This window comes from Cydia fagiglandana, chromosome 16, assembly GCF_963556715.1.
Source record: "Cydia fagiglandana chromosome 16, ilCydFagi1.1, whole genome shotgun sequence".
Lineage (NCBI taxonomy): Eukaryota > Metazoa > Arthropoda > Insecta > Lepidoptera > Tortricidae > Cydia > Cydia fagiglandana.
Genome location: NC_085947.1, coordinates 12,556,479 through 12,581,904, shown reverse-complemented (window position 1 = coordinate 12,581,904; position 25,426 = coordinate 12,556,479). Strand labels below are relative to the sequence as shown.

General features: G+C 36.7%; 1 protein-coding gene across 2 annotated transcripts in view; it reads left to right on the top strand.

Annotated features, from left to right (window-relative positions):
* Positions 1-25,426, top strand: part of LOC134672000 (thrombospondin type-1 domain-containing protein 4-like) — a 206,275-nt gene that overhangs the window by 92,818 nt on the left and 88,031 nt on the right. The window contains exons 3-4 of one of the 2 annotated variants that reach the window (XM_063529899.1): positions 12,740-12,800; positions 14,809-14,951. In XM_063529899.1, the coding sequence (XP_063385969.1) occupies positions 12,740-12,800; positions 14,809-14,951 (204 nt within the window). Of the gene's footprint in view, positions 1-12,739; positions 12,801-14,808; positions 14,952-15,116; positions 15,214-25,426 lie in introns of those variants that run through there. The other variant, XM_063529898.1, reaches the window with a different exon arrangement.

The following is a 25,426-nucleotide window of genomic DNA, read 5'->3' as shown; positions in this document are numbered from 1 at the left end:
TCGTGTAACGTGCCCGAAGTATTTGAGGATTCGTATTTGAACAGTCGACGATAATCTCTCCTTCACTTTGAGTTCTTCCAAGATCGAAACATTTACAAAAACTATTACGGTTGTGCTAATTTCTCACGTCAAATTTAACAGACGGAAAAATATAGGTTGTAGTCTAAGAAACAAAACAGGCTGTTTGAACCAGACCATTTCCTACTTGGCGGATCATTAACAAAAAAATCATATCTAAACTAAACACGGCTATAATATTTTTAACATCTGTGTTTGCAGTCATTTTACATGTTAACGATGTTTTTGCAAATATCAAAAACAAGAATAATAGTAAAAGATAAAACATAGATGTCTAGACGGCATTCGAATTATTCTAGACTTCAAAGAATACGAATACGAGTTAATGTTGCTACATTAAAGCCAAAATATTTAGGTGAAATGGTTAATTCGTAGCATGCATTTTAATATTGTTTGAAAAGTATCTGGAATTGGGCTAAAATGTAGTTTTAATTCCGTTTTGTTCCCAAAATTAAAAAAAAATAGCGTGCCACTGCCAACCAAATATTAAACCTAGACATGAATTACAGTAAAAAATATTTTATGATAATATCTTTGAGGATATACGGTAATATTGCACTTATATTGTACAAAATAGGGAAATCTATATATACATATTTATTTATAATTTAGACAAAAAATACAGAACGACATCAAGGTAAAAATCAGCCTAGGTAGTGCATTAAAATAATATATGCAGCCTCTTTAATTAAAATTATTGAGATACAACAGCTCAATACACAACAATCGCTACCTTCGGCTCACAAACATACCCTAATAACAGTAATTAGACAAAGACAATGGCAAACGGCCGGACTGACCGATTTCCAGTGCGTTATTATTCTGCGGGTATAGGTGCGGTTGAATTCGCTGTGACACTTTACGCCGCGCCCTGTTGCGTCATGCGTTCAGTTTGGCTATGGACTTGCGGCCCGATGTAGGAAATGAATTAGAGATTCACTAGATATGAAATAGTAAAGATACGTGACGTTCCACGACAACAGGTACCTTATGGCGGCTGGCGGTTACGTCGCATAGCGCATAATATTGGAGCGGCGTTAATAATCGCCAACCGCCATAAAGAACCTTTACCCGTGGGACGTCGCATACCTATCTTTACTATTTCATATCTAATGAATCTCTAATTCATTTCCCAAATCGCGCCGTTGGTCATTTTATAATAACGTACGTGCTTATATACCAAATTGAGTAAAAATAGTATTTCGATGTCAAGTTTGCAATGACGTAGCAGCGACCACTTAGCAGTCGATAACCTCACTCCACAAAGTTTCTTTAACGTATGACGTTTACCATGTTATCGTTGCTATCCTTTGTTGCTATCCTTTATCCTTTGTTGCTAATAAATCGCTGAAGATTTAACTTAGACGGACTCTAGCCTTTATTTTTTGTGCTCTCGGTAATTTCTCCCCAGTCAATCGTGGATATATCTCCGTACTTTCTTTAGTTCAAGATTTTCTTGGAAATCCTGCGATCTTCACAGGAGGAGTACAGTTTAAAACACGATCGTCGCGTCGGTATCCTATAATACATTATCATATCAGCTACACATACCTATATCATCCCTATCGATGTTTGAGCTTGCTGTAAAGTGTATTAGCGGATGTACTAAGGAACATAAGTCATTATAAACATTATCATTAGCCGTAATGAGGCAATCTTACCTAGTGCACTACCTCTATAACTTTATAATACCTACCTATTTCTGGACATCCAACAGTGAAATGTTGCTATAATTACGCTACCTGTCTGGAAATTGGAGTAAACAAAGACTATTTAACAAAAGGGTGTATATCTTACTTATATAAACTTCTAAATTAAACCTTATGCATTTAAAGTTAAGGATTACTTTCGACTAATGATCATAATGTAGATAAATAGTTTTCAGTAGTAGTTATCAGGATGCCGCAGGGCGCGGGCGCAGGCTTGCGTGCAAATATTACAAATGAGCTTCTCGCCTGAGTCTGCTTATACCGCGATTAATTCACTTAATCAGGAATAGTTGTGTGTATTAGCTGTTGCTATTTAGTTTTATGGTTCATATTTTAATGGAAAAAGTAATCATTTTTGCATATTTCCTTAAAAATAGAGGAAAGAATTTTTGTAACAGTACGTGAAATCTTCGTCACTTATGAGACTGTGTTACAACTGGAAACATTCCAAAATTTATAAAATACTTCTATTGTGTAATCTTCTGTCTGCCTGTATATTTTCTAATTTGTGTGTATTCGCAGCAATTAAATAAACGCTTTATCTATCTATCTATCTATCGTGATATTCATCTAGTGTGTTCCTCTTGCACTAATGTAAATGTGCCAGCGACATGCACTGTGATTTATAATATCAGATTGATATATATCTAATATAAAAAATCAGAATATGTCTCCACAATATGTGGGTAGATCACAAACCTTATCACTACAAAAACTATAACTCCAGGTGCACAATCGCCCCCTTGTTACAAACTGTTAACCGTGTAATAGGCTAACAGCTTAATGCACGCTTTGGTGCTGCTAACCCCAATTTACAACATAACCGATTGAGACGAATTACACCAATTACTTTTATAGCCCTCACAAAGGGCCTATCTGGTTTGTAAACAAATTATTAATTTACTGGAAACTGGATGGCATTTGCATTTTCCTATCGTTAATTCTGAGGCAGGGAAGAATGGTTTCATGCCTAATGCTGTGTCCACATGTGCTAGATGACTAGCTTAATTTTACGTTCCCATACCTATTATATTTTATTTAGCTTTTATATTGACGAAATTATTGAAATTATTAACTTAGTCCAAATGACTTACCTTATTGATAGTTAGTAAAAGTGTGCACATGTATGTGTTATGTTTAGCTACGCTTTAAAATTATTAGCATATACGATCCTTGTCATAAGTCATTCCAGGAATTTGATTTCTGTACCATTTCAGACATGTATTATGCTAAGTAGGTATGGAGAGTGACAGTCAATATTATAGGTGTCAAAAACTGCTAGAGATTTCATATTATTGTCACTGTGACAAGAAATGGCACAGAAATCAAATTCCTTGATTGTAGGTAAAATATGAATTCCTACTCGTACAAGCTCGATTTCAAGTAAAAAATAAAACCGGGCAAGTGCGAGTCGGACTCGCGCACGTAGGGTTCCGTACCATAATGCAAAAAAAAAAAAAACAAAAAAAAGCAAAAAAAAACGGTCACCCATCCAAGTACTGACCACTCCCGACGTTGCTTAACTTTGGTCAAAAATCGCGTTTGTTGTATGGGAGCCCCATTTAAATCTTTATTTTATTTTGTTTTTAGTATTTGTTGTTATAGCGGCAACAGAAATACGTCATCTGTGAAAATTTCAACTGTCTAGCTATCACGGTTCGTGAGATACAGCCTGGTGACAGACGGACGGACGGACGGACGGACGGACAGCGAAGTCTTAGTAATAGGGACCCGTTTTACCCTTTGGGTACGGAACCCTAAAAATCAGTATTGGTACAGTCACCTGCAGTAATGTGTTACACAACGGAGACCGTAAAATTATGTGATTCGCTCTTATTGCGCTACAAATAAGATCGTGTCAGATATTATTGCGGCCTTCGTTGTGTAACATGTTACTGCAGGTGTACACGTACGTGTGGACTTAGCATTAAGTTTATTAGGACTTACGTCCTTTTAGAAAGCATATTCAGGTCACGGTTGTGAACAGAATGTTTTATCTGTGCAATTAATTGGAAGTGGAATTGGATCCGAGCTTCCTGATTCTGTTAGGGTTATTATGGGAGTTTGTCAATGTCTCTCTGATTTACATTATTAACTAAAACGGGACTGGCTCGCGTATAAACTTGACATTACCCTGATGCTTCTAATTTTGAAGTTGCCTTTTTTCACTCACTGGGTTGGATGGATTTGAGTGTTTCGATTTTTTTTATACCTTTAAACGCGCAATTCTTGTATATATTTTTTTTATATATTTCGGGGATATCGGAAAATCGAACTAGCTAGGTCTTATCTCTGGGAAAACGCGCATTTTTGATTTTTTATATGTTTTTATATGCTACGCTCTTACAATGAACTATTAGGATCCAAAGCAGTAGGCAGCTATAGAACCAGGTACCTATAGTTCTTACTTTCACGTTAAATCCTAAGATACCTGCCAGACTACCATCTTGCAAAAAATCATTATTTCCTCATTTGACAAGAACAGTGTGCTATCACACATACGAAAATGTTGAATCGAACAATAACTTACCTATACTGACATCCATAACTATTGCAGGCCAATAAAATGAAGTAAGCATAGGTAGTAATAAAATTTCCATTTCTGTTTTCCACTTTCTCTTTCAGCGAATCATAAACCGTCAGCTTCAACCCATCGATACACTGCCGTAGTTCGTGTTTATTGCTTGTTAGTAGAGATGGGCCAAATATTCGGTAGTTATTCGGTATTCGGCATATTTTTCAATGTTCGTATTCGGCCGAATAGTTCGGTTCGAACTGCCGAATATTTACCGAATGAACACATTGTTTTTAATGGCGTCCGCTAGCTGACGCTGGTCACGCGGGTGCACTTCGTGGTCAGGACGGCTACCGTAAAAATTGAAAATCGAGTCAATTGCGAGCATTTTTCTCTGTCACTCTAATTACGCCTTCATTGGAGTAAAAGGGAAAGATCCCCGCAATTTGCGAATTTCTGTTTTCGCGGTAGCCCCTCAGGCATGAGACGGTTCCATTTCTTTTCATAAACATTCCCAGTCCAGTCGTTCCAGAGGGGAAGGTTGAAAAATACGTGCGGAGTGCACATCGCGGACCTGTATGAATTTATTTTAGTCAGGTTTAGTCCAACCCAATATTCGGCTGAATATTCGGTTCGGTATGATCTACGCCGAATATTCGTATTCGGCAAAGTCAATATTCGGCCCATCTTTACTTGTTAACATACCATGATCCGGCGCCGCCCGTGCGTTTACCTTTGAACTAGATCATTTGAACTTGAACTTCCAATATTTCCTACAAGACTTTCGCATTTGGCTCGCTTGTGAATGTTTAATGCAAATGCTCTGATACCGTTTTATTATTTCCATATACTCCTCTTTCTCACTCCAAACGGCATATAACGTAGCAAGAAAAGGATAGCAGTTCACAGCACTTAATTTGACATATTGGACAGAGTTACGAAAATGGAATTTCTAATGGTTTTCGTAATTTATGCGGACTCGTAGTTGGACTTTTATGAATCCATATGTAGGTTGGCTACATTAGTTTTTGCTGTCATAAAAGTTAACGACGTAATTAATTTATATTCTAAGTGACTGGTAATGAAATACTAATATGTATTAGTATTCGGTTTGTATACGTGTGTATGTATTGTTGATTTTATTAAAATTATAATTATTATATTTATATTATATTAGTCACATTTCATGTTCAATTACAAAAGTGTACCTAAACCAGTAGTTATTTAGCTTTTAGCGTACCCATGTTAATAAAAGTTTACAATTAAAAATCGAAATAGAGTTATTGTGATCAATATTTAATTAATTATTCTCGATTCTCTTCTCTCTGTTCTTATATTTCCAGTATTTTTTTGGTAAACGATGTATGATACAAGTCACCTTGTAACAAATATTATTCTAAGCAGATAGGTAGGAATCAGACGCATTACACTTCATAATAATGCATATTATAAATAGGTCAATCGAATCGAATGATTGAATTATTTTCGTAAGCTAATTCCCGAGTGAAAAGATTATGAAATCATAGAGCGGATTGTCTGTCCGTTGGGAATAGGAACTTTGTAAACAAAATATCAGACGCGGTCTTTGATCTATCAGAAAATACTCAATTAGGGATTAACTATAACTACAACATAATACCGGATGTGGCCTGTAATATGAGCAAAAAATTAAACTGTGACTGTAGGCCTCATACTGACCAACATTTTGTTCAGCGACTTTTAAAAATAACTTGTGGTTTGATTTTAACACACTAAAGTTTATTCTAAGACGCAATGTATTGCGAAATTTGTTATGTTTCAACGTGACAAGCAACGTCAAACACAATGCGTGATCACAATGTATATGGCTTGGCGATGGCGTCCATTGAAGATAATATTTATTTTGTATGAATAAAAGGGAGTCTAAATACTTCATAATTTTTAAAAGTTGTTGAACAAAAGTGTCACGGTTTGAGGAGTACAATATGTTTAAATTATTTGCTCGTGTTACAGGCCACACCCGGTATAACTTAACGCATAAAATCGTTAATTTTTCATGTAATGTTCAAAAGTTTTTGCTTAATCAGAATGAAACATTTATAGAATGCGATGTACCTACCTACAGCGATGGAATTCATTCATTAAGAGCGTAACATGCACTTTTGATTCTGGGCGGCTACCACGAAAACCGAAATTCGCAAATTGCGGGGATCTTTCTCTTTTACTCCAATGAAGGCGTAATTAGAGTGACAGAGAAAAATGCCCGCAATTTGCGAACTTCGATTTTCGCGGTTATAGCCCTGGATGTATTCTTTATTTCATTGTATATGTGCATACTTCTGGTGTAAGGTGGTGTAAGTGTATACTTCTGGTGTTATTTCTTGTTGCACGTTATGGTATAGTACATATTAGGATATTTTTGAATAATGGGCTACAAAAAAGTATTTACATAGAAACCGTTCGTACCTAATACGCTTTAAACTTTTTTTATAGTACATATGGCCCTGTAAATTTTCGACATATGCACGTATTGTGCCAATTACCGCGTAGGGCGGTAAAGTACGGTCAGCCATGAAAGTGGTCTACCATTTTTCGACTCTATCAATCAGAAGATAGAGTCGAAAAGTGGTAGACCACTTTCATGGCTGACTGTACCTACTCGTCGTCGTCTTCGATCGTGTTTCAATTTATCGCCACTCGTTGCGAATTGCCTACTTTTCGCACTAGTATCTTAATATACTATTCTGCCCTCCTAACAATAAGTGCAATAACTCATATTAAATTATCATTAAATAATATACCTTGTTCTCATACAATGTGTCACACAAGCGACTGAGATTTCAAAATTAGTTATTGCACTTATCGTTAGGAGGGCAGTATTGCTATCTACTCATTTGTTTCAATAAAGTATCTGAGTTCAAGATTAAAAAATACGCGAGTTCATTGCACAAATTTTTATCATACCTATGCACCGTTACCCAACAACTACAATATTTAAAGGCCCCAGTACACAATGGGCCATCGCCGGCCACTCCAAGGGACGCAGCCTTGCGGTAGAATGAGATAGCAATATCACTTGCTCCCTCTAACGCATAAATGCGTCCCTTGGAGTGGCCGGCGATGGCCCATTGTGTACTGGGACCTTAAGACAACACCAACTCAAACATTATAGTGTGGCGCTGACAGTGTAACAATATGCTCTTGGGAAAATATTTACATAACAAACACGTATCAAATGATGTGTTGTGTTCGAACATCGCAGCTGTCAAATCAAGCAAATCAGACTATCGAAACGCGCAAAAACTCGGACGGCGCGAGACGTTGATGTTACGAACTGCATATGTTCGTAGACTTCATAGTGATATTAGTCGGGACCGAACAGTTTGAAATATATTATATGGAAAATCTAAAGTAGTAATTCGCAAATTTGAGATGTGATTACTTATGCTACGAACACTATATTTTGAAAAAATCTCAACAAAATTTCTCACAATTTATTAATAAATCCAAATTATCATTAAATCAGTAAAATATATGAAAACACAAATTTGCACCCTCGAGATTTTTCAATATGCTGTTCTAAACCATAATTATACTCATATTTATATTTTTATCACAATCATGATGTTGTTTAACCTCATCTATTCTGCAATCTTTGTATTGTTTTCTGTAGCGAGTATTTGTATTATATTAAAACAATCAATGTTCCGACTGCCCCACAGAAGCACTCCAGTTTGCCCAAACCACCTACCTCGAAGCTACTATCAAATTAGCTCAATTAGCTCCATCATCCCGGTCCGATTGGATCGTGATCTCATTCCGATCCAGAAAGCCGGTGATTTATCGTCAGAATAATCTGTGTCGATGACGCAAGCGCAACACTACGAATAAAAGTCGTATATGTCATTGAAATTGTCAAAGATACGCTCTTTCAGTTGAGCCCGACCGTCCGTGACGGCCGATCCTTGATGACTTATATGTCTGGTACCAATGCCCTATTTTTGTTAGGGTTCCCTTTGATTTGACATAATTTTCTACAGCTTCTTTCTTATACCTACAACTACTACTAAATATACTACTACGACTAAGAAGTCGAGTTCTAAATATCCAATTTAGTAGGTATCATACCAATTTAAACTAATTGATCAACAGATGACTGATTTCAAATGAGACAGGATGAATTGAAAAAATAGGCATAATATTTAAAGTAAAAAATCGAAACTTTTGACTTTTTAGCAGGACTTTTTCGTTCATAGTTATGCTACGAAAATCAGGGTTTTACTGTAATGATACTTAATGATATTCATATATTATATTATATCTCCATTTAAAGTGTAAAATTTGACTAGTTTGTGGTTGAGTGTAGTTGGAATGGATTATTTATATTTATATATAATTATTCATGGAGGGTGCAATATTTTTTTATTTTTAATACATTACGATATTTACGATACAAGTGCGTAAAGTAAGAAACTCGTAACGATGACTGGGGATAAAACAAAACACAACAGAAGGGAGTGTTTTAAATTGTGTAAAAAATAAATGGAACCAATATGTTACGTATTATTTAAAAACAAAAACTTCCCCAAGGTAAGTTTTTATGGTTGCCGAAATAAAATGAAGAATGCCATTCGTGACATTCCGTCAGTCCGCTATTTGTCTCTCAGCGTATTTCAACACGTAATCTTCAGTGTTTATCAACCTATTTCCAAGTGTCCCACAAAGGCGTCTTGTTTATTTTACGGCTATTTGTTCACGTGGTACTATGGATAATTAATACGAGTATTATGTAATATTTTTAAGCAAGTTTTGTTTAATTTTGAAAACACTTCAGTATTATGAAAAGTTCTGAAACTGTATGTCCCTACTAATATGTAAGGACCTACCTATAAGTTATGCACAAATTATAAATACCTATGTAACTACTAGTACCTTTCCAGTACGGATATGATGATCGTTCTACGGTACGTGACAGCGTGATAAAAGGGTGTCCGTCACTTTCTATCTCACAGTGTTAAAAAGTGAAAGTTATTTTATCACGTGGATAAAGATAGATAAAGCCATCCATAATACGCCGGCTGACATAAAAAACCGGGCAAGTGCGAGTCGGACTCGCGCACGAAGGGTTCCGTAACATAATGCAAAAAAAAAAAACAAAAAAGAAAAGCAAAAAAAACGGTCACCCATCCAAGTACTGACCACTCCCGACGTTGCTTAACTTTGGTCAAAAATCACGTTTGTTGTATGGGAGCCCCATTTAAATCTTTATTATTAAACTAATGATTAAACTAATATAAATATAAATTTACCTCGTTGTTTTAGAGATCACAATGTTAGCCAATGTTGATTTAGATTTCATCCTATTACAATAGAACATCCATGTCGATAAAGATAAACACAGAGACAACGGCCAGTAATCAGAGAGCTCATACTGTTCATGGTAATACTATTTATCTAATCTTAGATGGCATCCGCTATCTTTCCAGCCTATACATTCATGAAGCATACACTCGACCACAGACTAGAGGGCCGACCGCGAAAACCGAAAATCTAAATTTTCCACGGACTGGATCCCACACGATGGATCTCGGGGCAGAGGAAGACCCAAACGGAGATGACGGGACAACCTCGATACATTCTGTGTGGAGTCACAGTATAATAAAGAGTACTAACGTAGTGGAGTGGCGAGAGTGTGCATCAGACAGAGACAAGTGGCGGGAAAGAGGAAAGGCCTTTGCCCAGCAGCAGTGGGACACACTAATAGGCTAAAGAAAAAAAAATATCCGGATCTCTATCGTTCTTGCATACTCGAGCGAAAGAGAGGCAGGTAAACAAATTTCGATTTTCGTTTTTCGCAGTAGGCCCTTGAACCCTAGGCAAGATGACAATCGTACCTCAACAAACTCCAACCCTTATGTCAGGATGGCAGATGCTACGAAAAGTCACTTGTCAATTTCCATACATTATTTAAGTTTTGATTAGCGGTTTCTATCCTATTTGTCACAAAACGCTTTTTGGCGATAATACCGCCCCTGTTGTGTAACGTCTTTTTCTCTGTATTCTTTGTATTGTTTTCTGTAATTGAGGTGTGCAATAAAGAGTATTTGTACTGTATTGTTCACTGTCATTTTTAACTTTCCGTCATCATGTTGCTAACCGAACTGAGTTTCTGTCAGTATGAAAGTGACATTCCATTTCCAACTGCAGCTGCAATACTGTTCGCTGTCATTGTCAATTTCCATAGAAAATGAACAGTATTGCAGCTGCAGTTGGAAATGGAATGTCACTTTATGACTGACAATCTACTGCCGCGGGGTGAGGTAATTCCATTCCGGGTGGAGCGCGTTCGTTCTGTAACTTCTATATGATAATATCCTTATTCTGTGACTGTAGCATAATTATCTATTACATTCGTTATAACTATAAAGCTCCGATTATAATGGCTAACCTAGAACCTCGGTCAGTAATCTTTCCGAACGGCTTTGAATGGGACGCGGAAGCTGATTCTAATATTTAAATGCGAATAATAAATACCGATAACCACAGATTTAATGATTCAAATGCAGTAACAATGGAGTTTGAGGCTTGGGATCCATTTATGCACTAGGGCCACCAATGTGCACATGTATTATTGTTATTCCATTGGTATTATGATTATGAATGTTCAAATTGTTACTTATCCATGACGCTAGTCCTAAGTTCTATCCATAAAATGTCCACCTTAGGAAGTTAATTTAATTTAAGGTCTCAATAGATACTTTAGGTACTAAATTCTTATAATACGACCTTTGACAAGACTCATTTATAAAAGTTATTTCATAGTCCTCAGACAAACGAGATCACTTTTATAATCGACTCATACCTACTTCCTCAAATTCTCTTTAAAACAAACACCAATCCCAGTGTCGTAATGATTGTAGATCGTCTCTAAAGATTTCACTGATCAACGGCGGTCGGTATTCTATTAAAGTATCATCGGGCCAATTAATATTTCATAAAAGCATTAGAGCCCTTCGAGTCACGATGTTATCTAAGTAGTAGTTGGTATTCAAAGGGCCGAGGCGCTACCAAAGACGGAAATGGTAATCGCACACGTATTTGACACTAACAAAACAACCATTTGCAGTATGTGCATTTATTACGCGACCGGTGAAGAAGCGAGGGTAGAGTTAGACCAAGAAAAGTCTGCAGCGAATTTGGTAGCCCACGCAGTGCAAGTGTTATTTACACGTCATAACTTCATAGACGTTTAAAATGACACTTGTACTGCGTGGGCTAACAAAATCGCTGCAGAGTTTTCTCGGTCTGATTCTAACGATTTTTAGGGGAAAATATCCAATACTTAATGTATGGTGTTATAAATTTTTAATGTCTTCTTGGATTTTGAAAGTAGTTAAATTGTTAAAATCAGTTTGAATAGCATGTGCTAACTCATTTTAGGTTGGTTTGAGTCATAGATATTTTTAAGGTCATAATTAAAAAGCAGAAAAAAATTTCAAAATTACAAATAAATAACGTCATATTTTATCGACATTCCATAAATAAATGATTTTCAGACTTAGGTACTTATTTGCTTCATTTTATATCACAGACAAAACATCCTCCAGACTAAGCATAGTCGCGCTACCCCCTCTGCCATGCATACGGTAATTTTACTCCATGTTCGAGTCGAAAGTGTCTTTGTGTGACGTCCGTGTCTTTGACCGGACCAATCACGGCACGGGACTATGCTCACCTCGTACCGCGCACCCCCGCATTTTTGACATCATCGGTTGCATGAAATAATTGCTCTAAACTCGGTCTAGTCTAGAGGATTCCTAGACTATGTTTTATACAAGTAATCCATTTCAATAGGTATTGATATTGATACGATAGTCGTTCTGAAACCCGGGAACACACACGCTTTGGAATTCACTCTGCTATATTATATTTATATACAAATCATATAAGAGGATAGATCTCTAAAAAGCACTTTCGCTCACTGTTGTTTACTTGAAAAACAAACACTCCTTTGTGCCTCATACATTGTGTTAGTCGATCGACAGAAGCTTTACCATTCGTCATCCGTGACATTGCACAAAGGGATGATAAATTAACTGTTATATTCACAAAGTATTTCTCCTTATATCCAGAATAAAACTTGAACCTTGCATTCGTTGTAATTATTAGTAATCGAAGGTCAGATTATATCAGTCCTGTGGCAGTCGGCAAGCATTGTCATGAACAGACCTATTATTAACAGCAGCACTTAACTGACTACCTATGGACCCTATGGGTTTGTAATACGGTTTACTTATTGTCAATAAAATTATCACTGGACGATGGTACTGCCAATTTAGTACATTTTGTCTTAACATTAAGCTCTAATCCATTATAACTTGCTCCCCTCATCCCTGAAAACCACACGTAACTTTAGGTCAAATTATACTGGTCAATAACGGCTTTGTTTATATTTCAGATCTCTTGCAATCTGCCAAAGACTGGTGCAGGCGCAGCTTACGAGCACCGAGCTAAGGCCGGTAAGTTTATCCAATGTTTTGAATCTTGGTTATAATAAGCAGATGACTAAAGGGCAAGTTTAGAGATCAAATAACGGGTATTTGTAACGCGGTAGGTATTTTGTTTGTAAATAATTCTGAATGCCTCGTGAAACATTGAAAGTTATGCGGTTGTGGTATGTGGAAGCCGTACATATGGCGGGTGACAGAAGCCTATGGAAGAGACTGATCAGCAACATTAGGACATGATGTCACGACCCTCAGCATTGAGGGAACGACTGATGATGATGATGATGCGGTTGTGGTAGGCTAAGATATCGTTCGAATTCAGAAGTTGCTAAACACACAACACAAGCTCTTTGTAGTATAGATATTTTCAGTTCTTAAGCTATCACTCCAGTTCAATTTTGAGTTCTGAGGCCCGTTTCTCAAAAGCTTGTAACTTGTAATACAAGTAGAAGTTTATTTCTAACAAAAGCTATCAAAAAGTGACTTCCGCTTGTATTACAAGTTACAAACTTTTGAGAAACGGACCCGGACGGACGGTCATGGTTGTCACGGAAAAATCAACTACAATTTTAGAATTGACACAAACTCGATACACAATCAAAGCTATATACAGTATTCCTGATCATATTTAGATACAAAAATGTCCTATAAACTTTTTTCAAATTCGCCTAGTTTCAGAGATAATATTGATAAAAAAAAAGTTTTTATTGTTACATAGTGTAAAATGCCTTTTTGATGGTGATGTTGCGACTATCGGACGTAGTCTAAATATCCTTATTGATAGATGTCAAGAAGTGACAAGTAACACTGCAAAAAAAAGGCTTAGCGAAAAAAAAACGTAAAAATCAATTATAAGTGACAAGTTTACCAATAACATTTATTTTTTATGTACAAATACATACATTCAAAAATTTTAAAAAACAAAACAAAATTATTTATTTTTTTTGGCGTAATTGACCTAAACTCATATTACATTTTTTTCCTTCTTTTGACTTATTCGGTTTCCTCATGTTACACCGTGTATAAATCACTAATTTAAATATTTTTTTTTCCAACTGGTGACATATTTGCTGGTAATTTTTGTTTGTTATTTGGTCTACTGACTTGTCATTTTACGTTTTCTAGTTTTCGTTTTCATGCAGAAACAAATTTAATGATTTGCAAGACCGAAGTGATCCCATAAGTGTACCGCGAACAAAGTATTGTGCGGTACACTAAAAATTATAATATTTTAAACTTTCGCGTTTTGAATACATATTAACTCACATTACCACCAGTGAAACCTGTGTCGAAACGTCGGTAAATCAAGGTAATTGAATATAATTCGCGTTAGACCCGTCTATAATGTGAGTTAATACACTAAAAATTGTTAAAGTGTTCGTCTATTTATCTTTCGAGCATTGTTTCTCAAACAAACACCATACTAGGCTAGTATGCTTTCACATGTAATTTGATATCATGAATCATGAAGTATATCAATTCAGAGCCCCACTTCTACAAATTGTACCAGGACGCTAACGTTGTCAATCGACGTTGTCAATCGCGTGGCTCCAATTACAGACAAGCGGAATATTTAGAAGGACGTCAGCTTCGATCAATATAAAAATTAATGGAAAACTTCCCTGTACCTTCCCTATAGTTCGTTTTTTTAGCATTAGAAATTAGGTAAACAATCTTGATGTGTCTTTTAATTGAAAAACACATTTTAAAAATAAGTTACGGCAAATATGTAACAATTATGAATCTAATACAATCATTTATATTCTTCTGCTTTCATAAGTAATACTTAGTTATTGAATTTTAAAAAGCGTTTTTCAATTAAAAGACATGTCAAGATCGCTTACCTTCTTGGAAGTTCTTTCTAATGCAAAAAAAAAACGAACTATATACTTATCTTATCTACTTAACATAGGGAATATTTTATAAATAATGAATTTAAAATCCAAGTCCAAGGTCGCAAGTGCTAATTCCATTTTTCATGTAATTTAAAAATATCTGTACCGATGTCCGACAATTCCAGGTATCTCGAACGACAGAACCGACTCGAACAAATGGCACGGCGTTCGCCTGGAGCGCGTGGGGCCCGTGGAGCAAGTGCTCCAAGTCGTGCGGGGGCGGCGTGTCCGTGCAGGAGCGGCAGTGCCTGCCCAGGGATCCTTCTAGGTATGTGCCATTATTATGACAATCAATACGTTCGCCTGGAGTGCGTGGGGCCCGTGGAGCAAGTGCTCCAAGACGTGCGGGGGCGGCGTGTCCGTGCAGGAGCGGCAGTGCCTGCCCAGGGATCCTTCTAGGTATGTGCCATTATTATGACAATCAATACGTTCGCCTGGAGTGCGTGGGGCCCGTGGAGCAAGTGCTCCAAGACGTGCGGGGGCGGCGTGTCCGTGCAGGAGCGGCAGTGCCTGCCCAGGGATCCTTCTAGGTATGTGCCATTATTATGACAATCAATACGTTCGCCTGGAGCGCGTGGGGCCCGTGGAGCAAGTGCTCCAAGACGTGCGGGGGCGGCGTGTCCGTGCAGGCAGGAGCGGCAGTATCTGCCCAGGGATCCTTCTAGGAATTGAATTGGGAATGTATTTAATACACGTAACTCGTCGTGCTGATTGCCGATAGCCTTGTTCTCACAATACTTAATGAATGCTTACGGCACATTCCTCACTCGTCTGCTTAGTCTGATGGCCTAATACCGCGAACCACGTTCGACGTGTTGCCTATGTCACACTTACGTACGAATTTACAAGTGCGACAGAGAGGCAACTGAGGCAACACGTCGAACGTGGTTCGCGGTAGGCCCTCTGATGCCGTCGCGGAGTATCGGAAGCTACGACAAATAGCTATTAAGTAACAGTTGCGTACTCGTAATAATTTCTAACCCTTATTCATAAAACTTTACGGGCCTGATTTAATTAAATTATGTTTTATCCCTTTCTTACAGATACATAAGTCCAAATGACAGCTAAAGACAAACGATTCATAGCTTATTCAGGCTATTAGTGACGCGTTTATGAATAACGCCATAAGTCTCAGCATGGTTTAAAAATATTTGGCTAAACATAATGTAGGTATCATTTTATAAAAAATAAAATCTAATATGAAATAAAATATCATTACACTTCAATCAGACAACAGATTCTAGGCGGCTTAATTTTAAGATAGGTAGGGAGTTCAAAATACTTCCATAGGGTTAACGTAGGTATACCTGAAGAGTACTTCGGCGTTCCTGGGATCTCGCCGTATAGCAGCGAGGCGGCAACAGAGGGGTTTTAGTGGGTAAACCTGGGGTCTCATTAGCCCACAACAGGGAGTCCCACATAACCATCCCGGCCCGTCCCCGCGCCGGGGTGGTAAGCGTAAAACATTTCCCCTCTTTAAAAAAAAGGTATACCTAGTGGGTATTAGGTACCTACTAGTTGTGTAACTTGTGTAAGTTCTTGGACAAGGAGTCCTGTTCTAGAAACAAAGGGATATTTAATAGAACTATCAGTCTGGTTTTAATTAGTTCAGCTCCATAAAATTAGTTCTGCGTTGAATTTCACGTGTACCACCATGCCAACGCTGTAACATCTACACACATTAAGGCTCCTCTTCACTTTGGGCCAACCCCAACGCCAACGAGGGACGCATTTATGCGTTAGAGGGAGCAAGTAATATTGTTATCTCATTCTACCGCATGGCTGCGTCCCTCGTTGGCGTTGGCGTTGGCCCAACGTGACGAGGAGCCTTTAGCGCTAGTTAGGATGAGCTACGATTTTCACTGAATTTTTTATTAATGCTTAATTGTTCCCGTGAATATAGGTCGTGTCATTCAGGAAGACGCGTGTTTTGACTCGTATGTCATGTTATTAAGGGTTAGATTTGACAAATCTGTTCATCGTAAATGTCACGATCTATATGACGTGATAGTTTTACAATGTGACATACTTACTTTGTTTCTGAGTTTTAGATGTTTTAAAGCAATTAGTATTTATTTACATACTAATCTTATAACAAGCATTTTTGAGCTTACTGTGGCATATTATTAGTGTTAGGTAAATTTTCCTAAATTAGTTATAATTTATTTATATTTAGTTCTAGAATTGTCAGGCAGTTGCGTTTTTGACAAAATTACTATACACGGAAAGCGCAAATAACATTAAAATGCCATATTTAGGTAAGTGTTAATACTCAATTGAAAACTTAAACTAAATTTGTTCTAATAAATAACACACAATCACACATCTATGATAAATAAAAAACAAATCACAAACTTACATCAATAACGAAATCTAAGTATCATAGCACTATCTCAATAGATAATAATGAACCAGAAAACAACTTTATTTCCCCTAACAGCCTGTAACATTTACCTTAACGGATATACGGTCCGATAAGACAGATAAGGCAGAATTATCACATCTCTAGTCTAATATTTCTATCGCTTAAAAACGAAATTCTTGTTACAAACAAACTGGCAGACGCGTGAGGATGATCAACCGAGATATTTCGATTTTATTTGTTCCTTTGTTTCGTATGGTATTGTCTTAATTGTTTCGTTTTAAGGGTTGAAACATGATGACTTATTTAATCGTTTCAGTAGGGCTAAGACGGTCGGTTTTTTTATCATTTGTCATCATGGCTGTCACTTTCTAACAAGTATGTACCTAAGTGCGAAAATGATGCATGATATGACAAATGATAAAAATGAGATCATGATAGCGCCGCAGGTTGTGTTAAGTGTGTTATTGTTTTGTGCAATGCAAGAGCAATATGTACCTATTACTTAAAATTGCAACATTATTAGTTTTGTTCACTAAAATGTACAATGCAAAGCGTTATTATCATACATCATTCAATCATGTTTTCGCATTTTGTACCATTCAAATTATTAAGAAGATAATCTCGACTACTTTGGACACTGGAAAAGGACCTGTTCTACCGTAAGGTAAACGTACTGGTGCTCGACGCGGTGCCAGTACATGTCATCTTGAAACTTAAGTCATTGTCAATAGAGGTGACAGCAAGGTGTCATCTATCTTATGTCTAACTAAAGAATAAGTATACACTGAAAGGTAATACTTATTCTAGACAATGTTTGGCAAACCGTTATCATAGGTATCTAGTTTATCCAAAACAAAAAAATTAAATCCTTTTTTTATTTAAAAATGTCTAACATCTTACAACCAAAACATGTCGGATATGTAAAGTATGAACCTGAATAAGTAGTACAAGGGACAGCCCTAACCGTTTGGTCGCCCGATCATATATCACAATGATATCTAATGATACGGCGCGTGATCGATAAAGTCCGGCCACCGCGGGAGAGCCTTCGCGCCGACGTACGCGCCGATAACCCTACTACGAGTCCTTTACTGACTTTTAAATAGTATGTACATACACAATTTTCCGTCTAGAATATTGTTAAAGTTAAAATGTCTATACCGTATACGGCGAAAATAATAAGGAACTAGATTACCTGTTTGGTAGAAATTAGTTTGGACGATCACTGGTTTTTTCAATAGTATTGTCTTCGGTTACGTATTCATGAAATAAAACTATTTAAACACATGTAATCAATTTACACATCCCGACGTTTCGACCTTTAAAGTGTTTCTGGTCAACAGGTGACACCCATATTTATACATTATAAGTGATATAATCCGTTTAAGAGCATTCTAATTAAAGGAAAATCTATACCTAAAGAAATATCTATACCTAAATGTGAAACTCGTGATTCTGATACGAACAGATAGAATTTTTAAAACGACAATGACTATCCAGAAACTAAAAAAAATTGAAACATACCTACGTGCTATTATTCCATTCCATACTTTTGTTTTTGTTTAGTTTATGACTTTCTGCTAAAACTCACTTCAAACGACATGGTTCCTTAGTAGGGACTCAAACGGTACCGACCAGCCCTTTGTCGACGTCTTAATTTAAGGACCCCTTCTTCCGCAAAGAAAACAGTTTAATGTGTATTTATTAGTATAAATCCTTTTGACAATTTTAAAACACAGATTTTAAAAAACCGGACAAGTGCGAGTCGGACTCGCCCACCGAGGGTTCCGTACTTTTTGGTATTTGTTGTTATAGCGGCAACAGAAATACATTATCTGGGAAAATTTCAACTGTCTAGCTATCACGGTTCGTGAGATACAGCCTGGTGACAGGCGGACAGACGGACGGACGGACAGCGGAGTCTTAGTAATAGGGTCCCGTTTTACCCTTTGGGTACGGAACCCTAAAAAACTGTATTTATGGCAATATACTCAATCAAAACTATTGCAATTTAAAAAGCAATCAATCTGTAACTTTATATACTTATCTTCTTCGTAAGAGTTTAATATATTTCACTATGTAAAGATCTCTCTTACGGCTCGATTCGGAAAATGAATTAGATTTCTACTAGACTTCAATAAGTTACGACATGGATAATTTAAAGATATTTGTAAGATACCTAGATATGTCAAATTTGACGTTTCCGCGATTCTGGAGGTCCTCTTGAACGATTTCGACAAGTTATGACTTAGATATCCAAGTGACATCTAGTCGATGTCTAATGTAGATCTAGTTGATCTCTAAATCGTCTCGATCTTTTGATTATCTCGAAATCAGAATAGGCCTGTTAGACATGCATACATTACGAACGCACCATTAGGAAACCTACATAAATGAGAAATGTTTAGTTGGTCTAATGGTTCGCAAATCGTTAGCTCCATTGAAACTACATTATTAATCATAAATTCATCTCTTTACGAACCAAGCTGTTCCTAGGAAATGACTTGGTTTTAGTACCTAAATGATCAAGGCACGCTTTGATGTACAGTTTGCCTCATAAACTGATAGACAATACTGTCATTCTTCAATTGATCTCAATATATTCAACCTACCAAAATTATCGCGACAAAGAACACCGTGACTAGTAGTTTAGTATTAGTCAATGGGATTAACTATGTAATCTGCATAAGACAATAACGTTAAGTATTTGGCTACAGTTTAAAATCTAAACAGCAACAGAAAGGTATTTCATGTGTTACAAAACTTGGTTATAAAATATTAACACCCACACCGTCGACCCGTCAAGACAATCAACGAGAAATGCCAATATTTTATCACGGCCGTCAGAGTGAGACGTACCATCATCCAGATGATAAATTGATACTTTATATACTTTATTGTAAAGACATAGGGTTCACCGATGGTAAGTGCGTTGCTGTTGGGATTCGACACGACTGTCCCGCCTCATCGACCCACCGGCGTGACACTTTCATTTCACGCACTCGAAAACGCTGTCATCGGGGTTTCGTAAATGTTAATCTTCTTAAGTCTAAGATACTCTTAAATATCTTCGTCGTCTAGCACAGAGGTACCTGAAGGGCTAAGATGGTCGGCTCTTTATCATTTGTCACCATGCCTGTCACGTTCCAACTGATGTGTAAGTGCGAAAGTGAAGCATGGCATGACAAGTGATAAAAATATGACCATGATAACGCTTCTGAACTCTCTCTTGACACATGACAATTGCTTTTGCAGAATTGTCCTTTCGCCAGGAGTGACAATGTCATTGCGCCACTGAGTTTCATAATGATTAAGTTAGAATAGGTACCTATTTAATTAATTATCGAACACTACACATAGCCACAGCTTCACTGACTATTTAAAACATAATGTTACCAAAGAGGAGCATTATTATATTCAATGTTACCTTCTCTGTTTATATCCGTTTATTTCGCAACACACAGAGTCAAAGGCTAAATGCGTTTAAAATTGACCTTACCGCCCTTTTCACGTGGAACATGCCAAATTAAGGTAATATTGAAGATTAAAAGATGGAACAAGCCCGTGCCCGGCCGGGCTATCACGGAATTCGGTCCGCGGTTCTGATTGACGTACAATTTGGAGCTCTTTGGCGTACAATGGATTGTTATCATTATGTTTACACGCTCTTTAATCTTTTGTTCGACACGCAATTTGGTTAAGTACTTTATTTAGCGGAATATTGCACTTTGAAAATATGTAATTTTGTTCCATATCGCAAGGAGTGCAAGTCTAGTAAATAGGTGTAGGTATTAGGTTCATGAGAATATTTTATAAACAAAGATTTTATCTGTATTTTTATACAATTAAGTACCAATGGAAAAAGACGCTGACGTTCACGTTGCATATCTTTATCATAAATAAAACTGTATACTTTATTATTATTTTTTATTTGTAACTTACCTATTGGAATCCTACTAATCTTGTAAATAAAGTTACTACAAAACTTAGTTTCAAAGTCGCAACTACTTTACAGACTATAATAAACAGTATGCTTCATAATAAACAATACTCTTCAGCATTTTTCTAACACGGAACATCTCCGCTTCAACAACAGAGCTTAAATATCGTGTGAAAAATATTTCTCCGCAGCCTAAACTGCCAAGTCACCGTCTGCCTAAAAGTCGAATACCGTGTTAACAACAAAACTTGTGTAAGAGTAAATTGCACATTTAGAGGCCCTGGTTAAAAAAACTCGTAATTAGTGTTAGGAACTACGAGTATTTGATGGTTTACGATTGAGTTTATGCATTTGGCCAACTGTTCAGGCAAATAACAAATTTATTGCGGGCCGAATTATGATTTAAGTTGTGCGAATCGCAAACGTAAATACACTAATTTGAATTTAATTAAATAGGTCAATTGTTTGGTTCCTGCCATTCATTAGCATAGTTAAAGTAATGACGAAATACCAAAGTATTGGTTCTAGGTAGGTACTTAATATACATTCTTATAGTAAATTTTATGGGAAACGGTATTTCTATTCCTACGAGACAGTAAAACAAATATGTTTAGCTGTCTTTTCTTAGTAAACACATTAAATACTTACCACCAAATCAACCTCTGAAAGATATCTGCTAAAACGCCATAAAATTGCACTGTAGGTATCCAAAAACCTAATATCCCATCAAAAACATAAATGTAAAAAAGGAGAGCCAAGTTCAATACAAAAATTATGCTTGGCTGTGGGGTTCGCCGCAAAAAGAATGGAGATCTAAATGAGTACCAAGTTCTATGCAAAATCCAAATATGTATTTATAGGAACAAAATAACATTATAAACAAGTATTAAACTCTATTTCTTTGCTTTATTGGATACCTATAACAATTGCTGTTATTTTAAAAAAATGTGAGATCTTAAAGTAGGTTAGATTTGACTAGGCCAGTTTTCATTACATCAGTCATTTTATAAAGTTATTCAACATATATATTTTGTAATTCTGATAAAAACTGGCCAAGCCAAATCTAACCTACTTTAAGATCTCACATTTTTTAAAAATAACAGCAATTGTTATAGGTATCCAATAAAGCAAAGAAATAGAGTTTAATACTTGTTTATAATGTTATTTTGTTCCTATAAATACATATTTGGATTTTGCATAGAACTTGGTACTCATTTAGATCTCCATTCTTTTTGCGGCGAACCCCACAGCCAAGCATAATTTTTGTATTGAACTTGGCTCTCCTTTTTTACATTTATGTTTTTGATGGGATATCAATACTTTTTGTAAAGAAAACTAGGCAGGTATTGAGATTTAATGTTTTTTCTTGTGTTTCCGCTGCATGTTTTTTACTTCTGTTCTTTGTATTAATTATGTGGTGCCGCGCGCCGCCAACGACACACCGTTGGCCGGTTGTTTAGCGCGTATTACAGGTTTTTTGTATGGGGACCCCCCCTATTTTTTAACTTTTTTTATTTTTAGATTTTTCCTACGCTTACACACAATTACCGAGCTGGATTCCAAAATTTTATCCTTCTAGGTCATCTGGAAGTAGGTTAGGTTTAGGTACTATATGTCAGTCACAATAAAAAAGAAATTTGTATGGGGACCCCCCCTATTTATTATTTTTTTTTTGTTTTTAGATTTTTTCCTACGCTTACACACAATAACCGAGCTGGATTCCAAATTTCATCCTTCTAGGTCATCTGGAAGTAGGTTAGGTTTAGGTACTTATATGTCAGTCACAATAAAAAATGGTTTTTTTGTATGGGGACCCCCCCTATTGTATAACTTTTTTTAATTTTTAGATTTTTTCCTACGCTTTCACACAATAACTGAGCTGGATTCCAAATTTCATCCTTCTAGGTCATCTGGAAGTAGGTTAGGTTTAGGTACTATAGGTATGTCAGTCAGTCTTAAAATTTACGACTTTTTGACCTTCATATCTTTATAACCGTTTGAGCTAGCTTCATGAAATTTGGGCTTCTAGATGTCCTTATGGATATAATTAAACACACGTAGTTTTATGTGTTTACGTTAAAGATGTTTCGAGTTATAGAAGGGTCAAAAGTGGCACCAAGTGGTTCGTGTAATATTACACTTGGCGCTGGCTAGCCAGTTCCTTTGCTTGAACTTGGCTTGACACGCTGCCGCGTGTCTAGATTTGAAAATTTCTAATAGCTTATTAGATTTTTGTTGAATGAAAAGTAATTTCAGACCGATAATATTGAAATTCATCAACCTATCCTATGTTCTTTCTGGCGTTATCCCGGCATTTTTGCCACTGCTCATGGGAGCCTGGGGTCCGCTTGACAACTAATCCCATGATTTGACGTAGGCACTAGATTCATCAACCTATTCTACGCGTTTTAATAATACAAAAGTAAGTCTCACTCAATACCTAACTATCATCAGTATCACGAGAGAACAGATCGATATCAAAACCAATTATTTGTAGGCGGCGTATAGACAACGCCACGTCCGCGGTTGTATCGTTTTAATTACTGCACAAAAGTAGTATGTGACCCCCGTCGGGATGTAATATAGCTAAAACAATGTAATTCGTTCTATAGTGTATGGTATGCGCTTACGCATCTTGTATAATCATCCAGATTAGATACTTACGGAGGTGGTCTTTCCATACCTGTTGAATGTACATTAAAAGTTCCTGCATTATCCAGTAGAAAAAGCTTTGTTTGAAATGTGATTAAGTCTACCGATTTTTAAATTAGGCACTAAAGTAAGTATATCAACTCATTCTACAAAGCGTGCAATTAATTCAAGGTCTAAGTGATTATTCAATATCATTTACGCTCGTTATGCGTGATGTCTTGATGAGACAGCACTGTCTTAGAATGTCATTTTTAATGGCAAATACGATAGTATACTCTATACGCTGGTCATAACCTCATAACAGAAACACGAAGGTACTTACTCTCCGACATGCGATTGGTACCACTAGCATAGGATCAGATTTAGAACTTATTAACAGATTTAGTTATTTTGCCATTATCATTGTTTACAAAATGTTGCAACTGACTGTACGCTTGGGCGAATACCTTTGATTGATGGTAACAAAATATTCGACACCGAAAAAATCTGACTCGTTTAATTTAACCTCTACCCACCCAGAGATCTATAAAAAGGTCTCCTGTTCTATTCTAATTTGAACTTTGTGTTGACACAATAAACTTTCATTTCTCTTGGCAAGGTTTGACGTATGGGCAGCTCGAGGTTAAGCCCTTTTGCAGCCTGCGGCATCATAGTAATTGCTTTCTTTTGTCTTGTATTTGCTATAAATTCAATTCAACTATTGTCTGATTGTTATTAGTGTTATTACAAACTGACAGTGATATTATTGAACATTTCATCTAACAAAGTACTCATTCTAATTTCAATTTAAAACTTGTTCCCTGAAGGCATTTTGCCGCTACCTTTATTCACATTGTAAATCAGTTATGCATTGATTTTGTTTTCTTTTGTGGTGAAATATACTTACTTACATCTTAAGCAACTTCATATCAATGCTGCTCATTCGCAGGGCTCGGTACATTTAGAATTCTGAGCTTCTTGTAATTCTAAATTTCCCGTTATCTCCCTATGTGTGGTCTGGGTTAACAATAAAGGCATCCAAAGGTCGTACATCCGATACCTTAAGGTATACGGAACAAACGCCAATCAGACGGTACTACCGTTGGAGAAATCCCTGACCACAATCAGATGACGGGAACACGGTCAGGCGGTCAGCTGTGTTTATGGGTATGGGTACATATTTATTTACATATTTTCATTCAAAATTTTTTCGTATGTATAATGTATTTGTTTAAGTAGTTGTGGTATTAGAGTCTCCTATCTCTTATAATACGAGCTGATACTTAGGGCATACTGAAAATTCCTGGACTGGCCACAGAAAAAACCGGGCAAGTGCGAGTCGGACTCGCGCACGAAGGGTTCCATAATGCAAAAACAAACAAAAAAAAGCAAAAAAAAAAACGGTCACCCATCCAAGTACTGACCACTCCCGACGTTGCTTAACTTTGGTAAAAAATCACGTTTGTTGTATGAGAGCCCCATTTAAATCTTTATTTTATTCTGTTTTTAGTATTTGTTGTTATAGCGGCAACAGAAATAGGTACATCATCTGTGAAAATTTCAACTGTCTAGCTATCACGGTTCGTGAGATACAGCCTGGTGACAGACGGAAGGACGGACGGACGGACAGCGAAGTCTTAGTAATAGGGTCCCGTTTTACCCTTTGGGTACGGAACCCTAATAAATTGTCTCTTTTATCAGAATCCAGAAACTTTCAGTATGGCCCACGTAAGACTGATTTGAACTTGCTGGTTATAGCTAGAAAGAAATGCTTAGCAAGTTTAGCATAACCGAATGTTACCTAAGA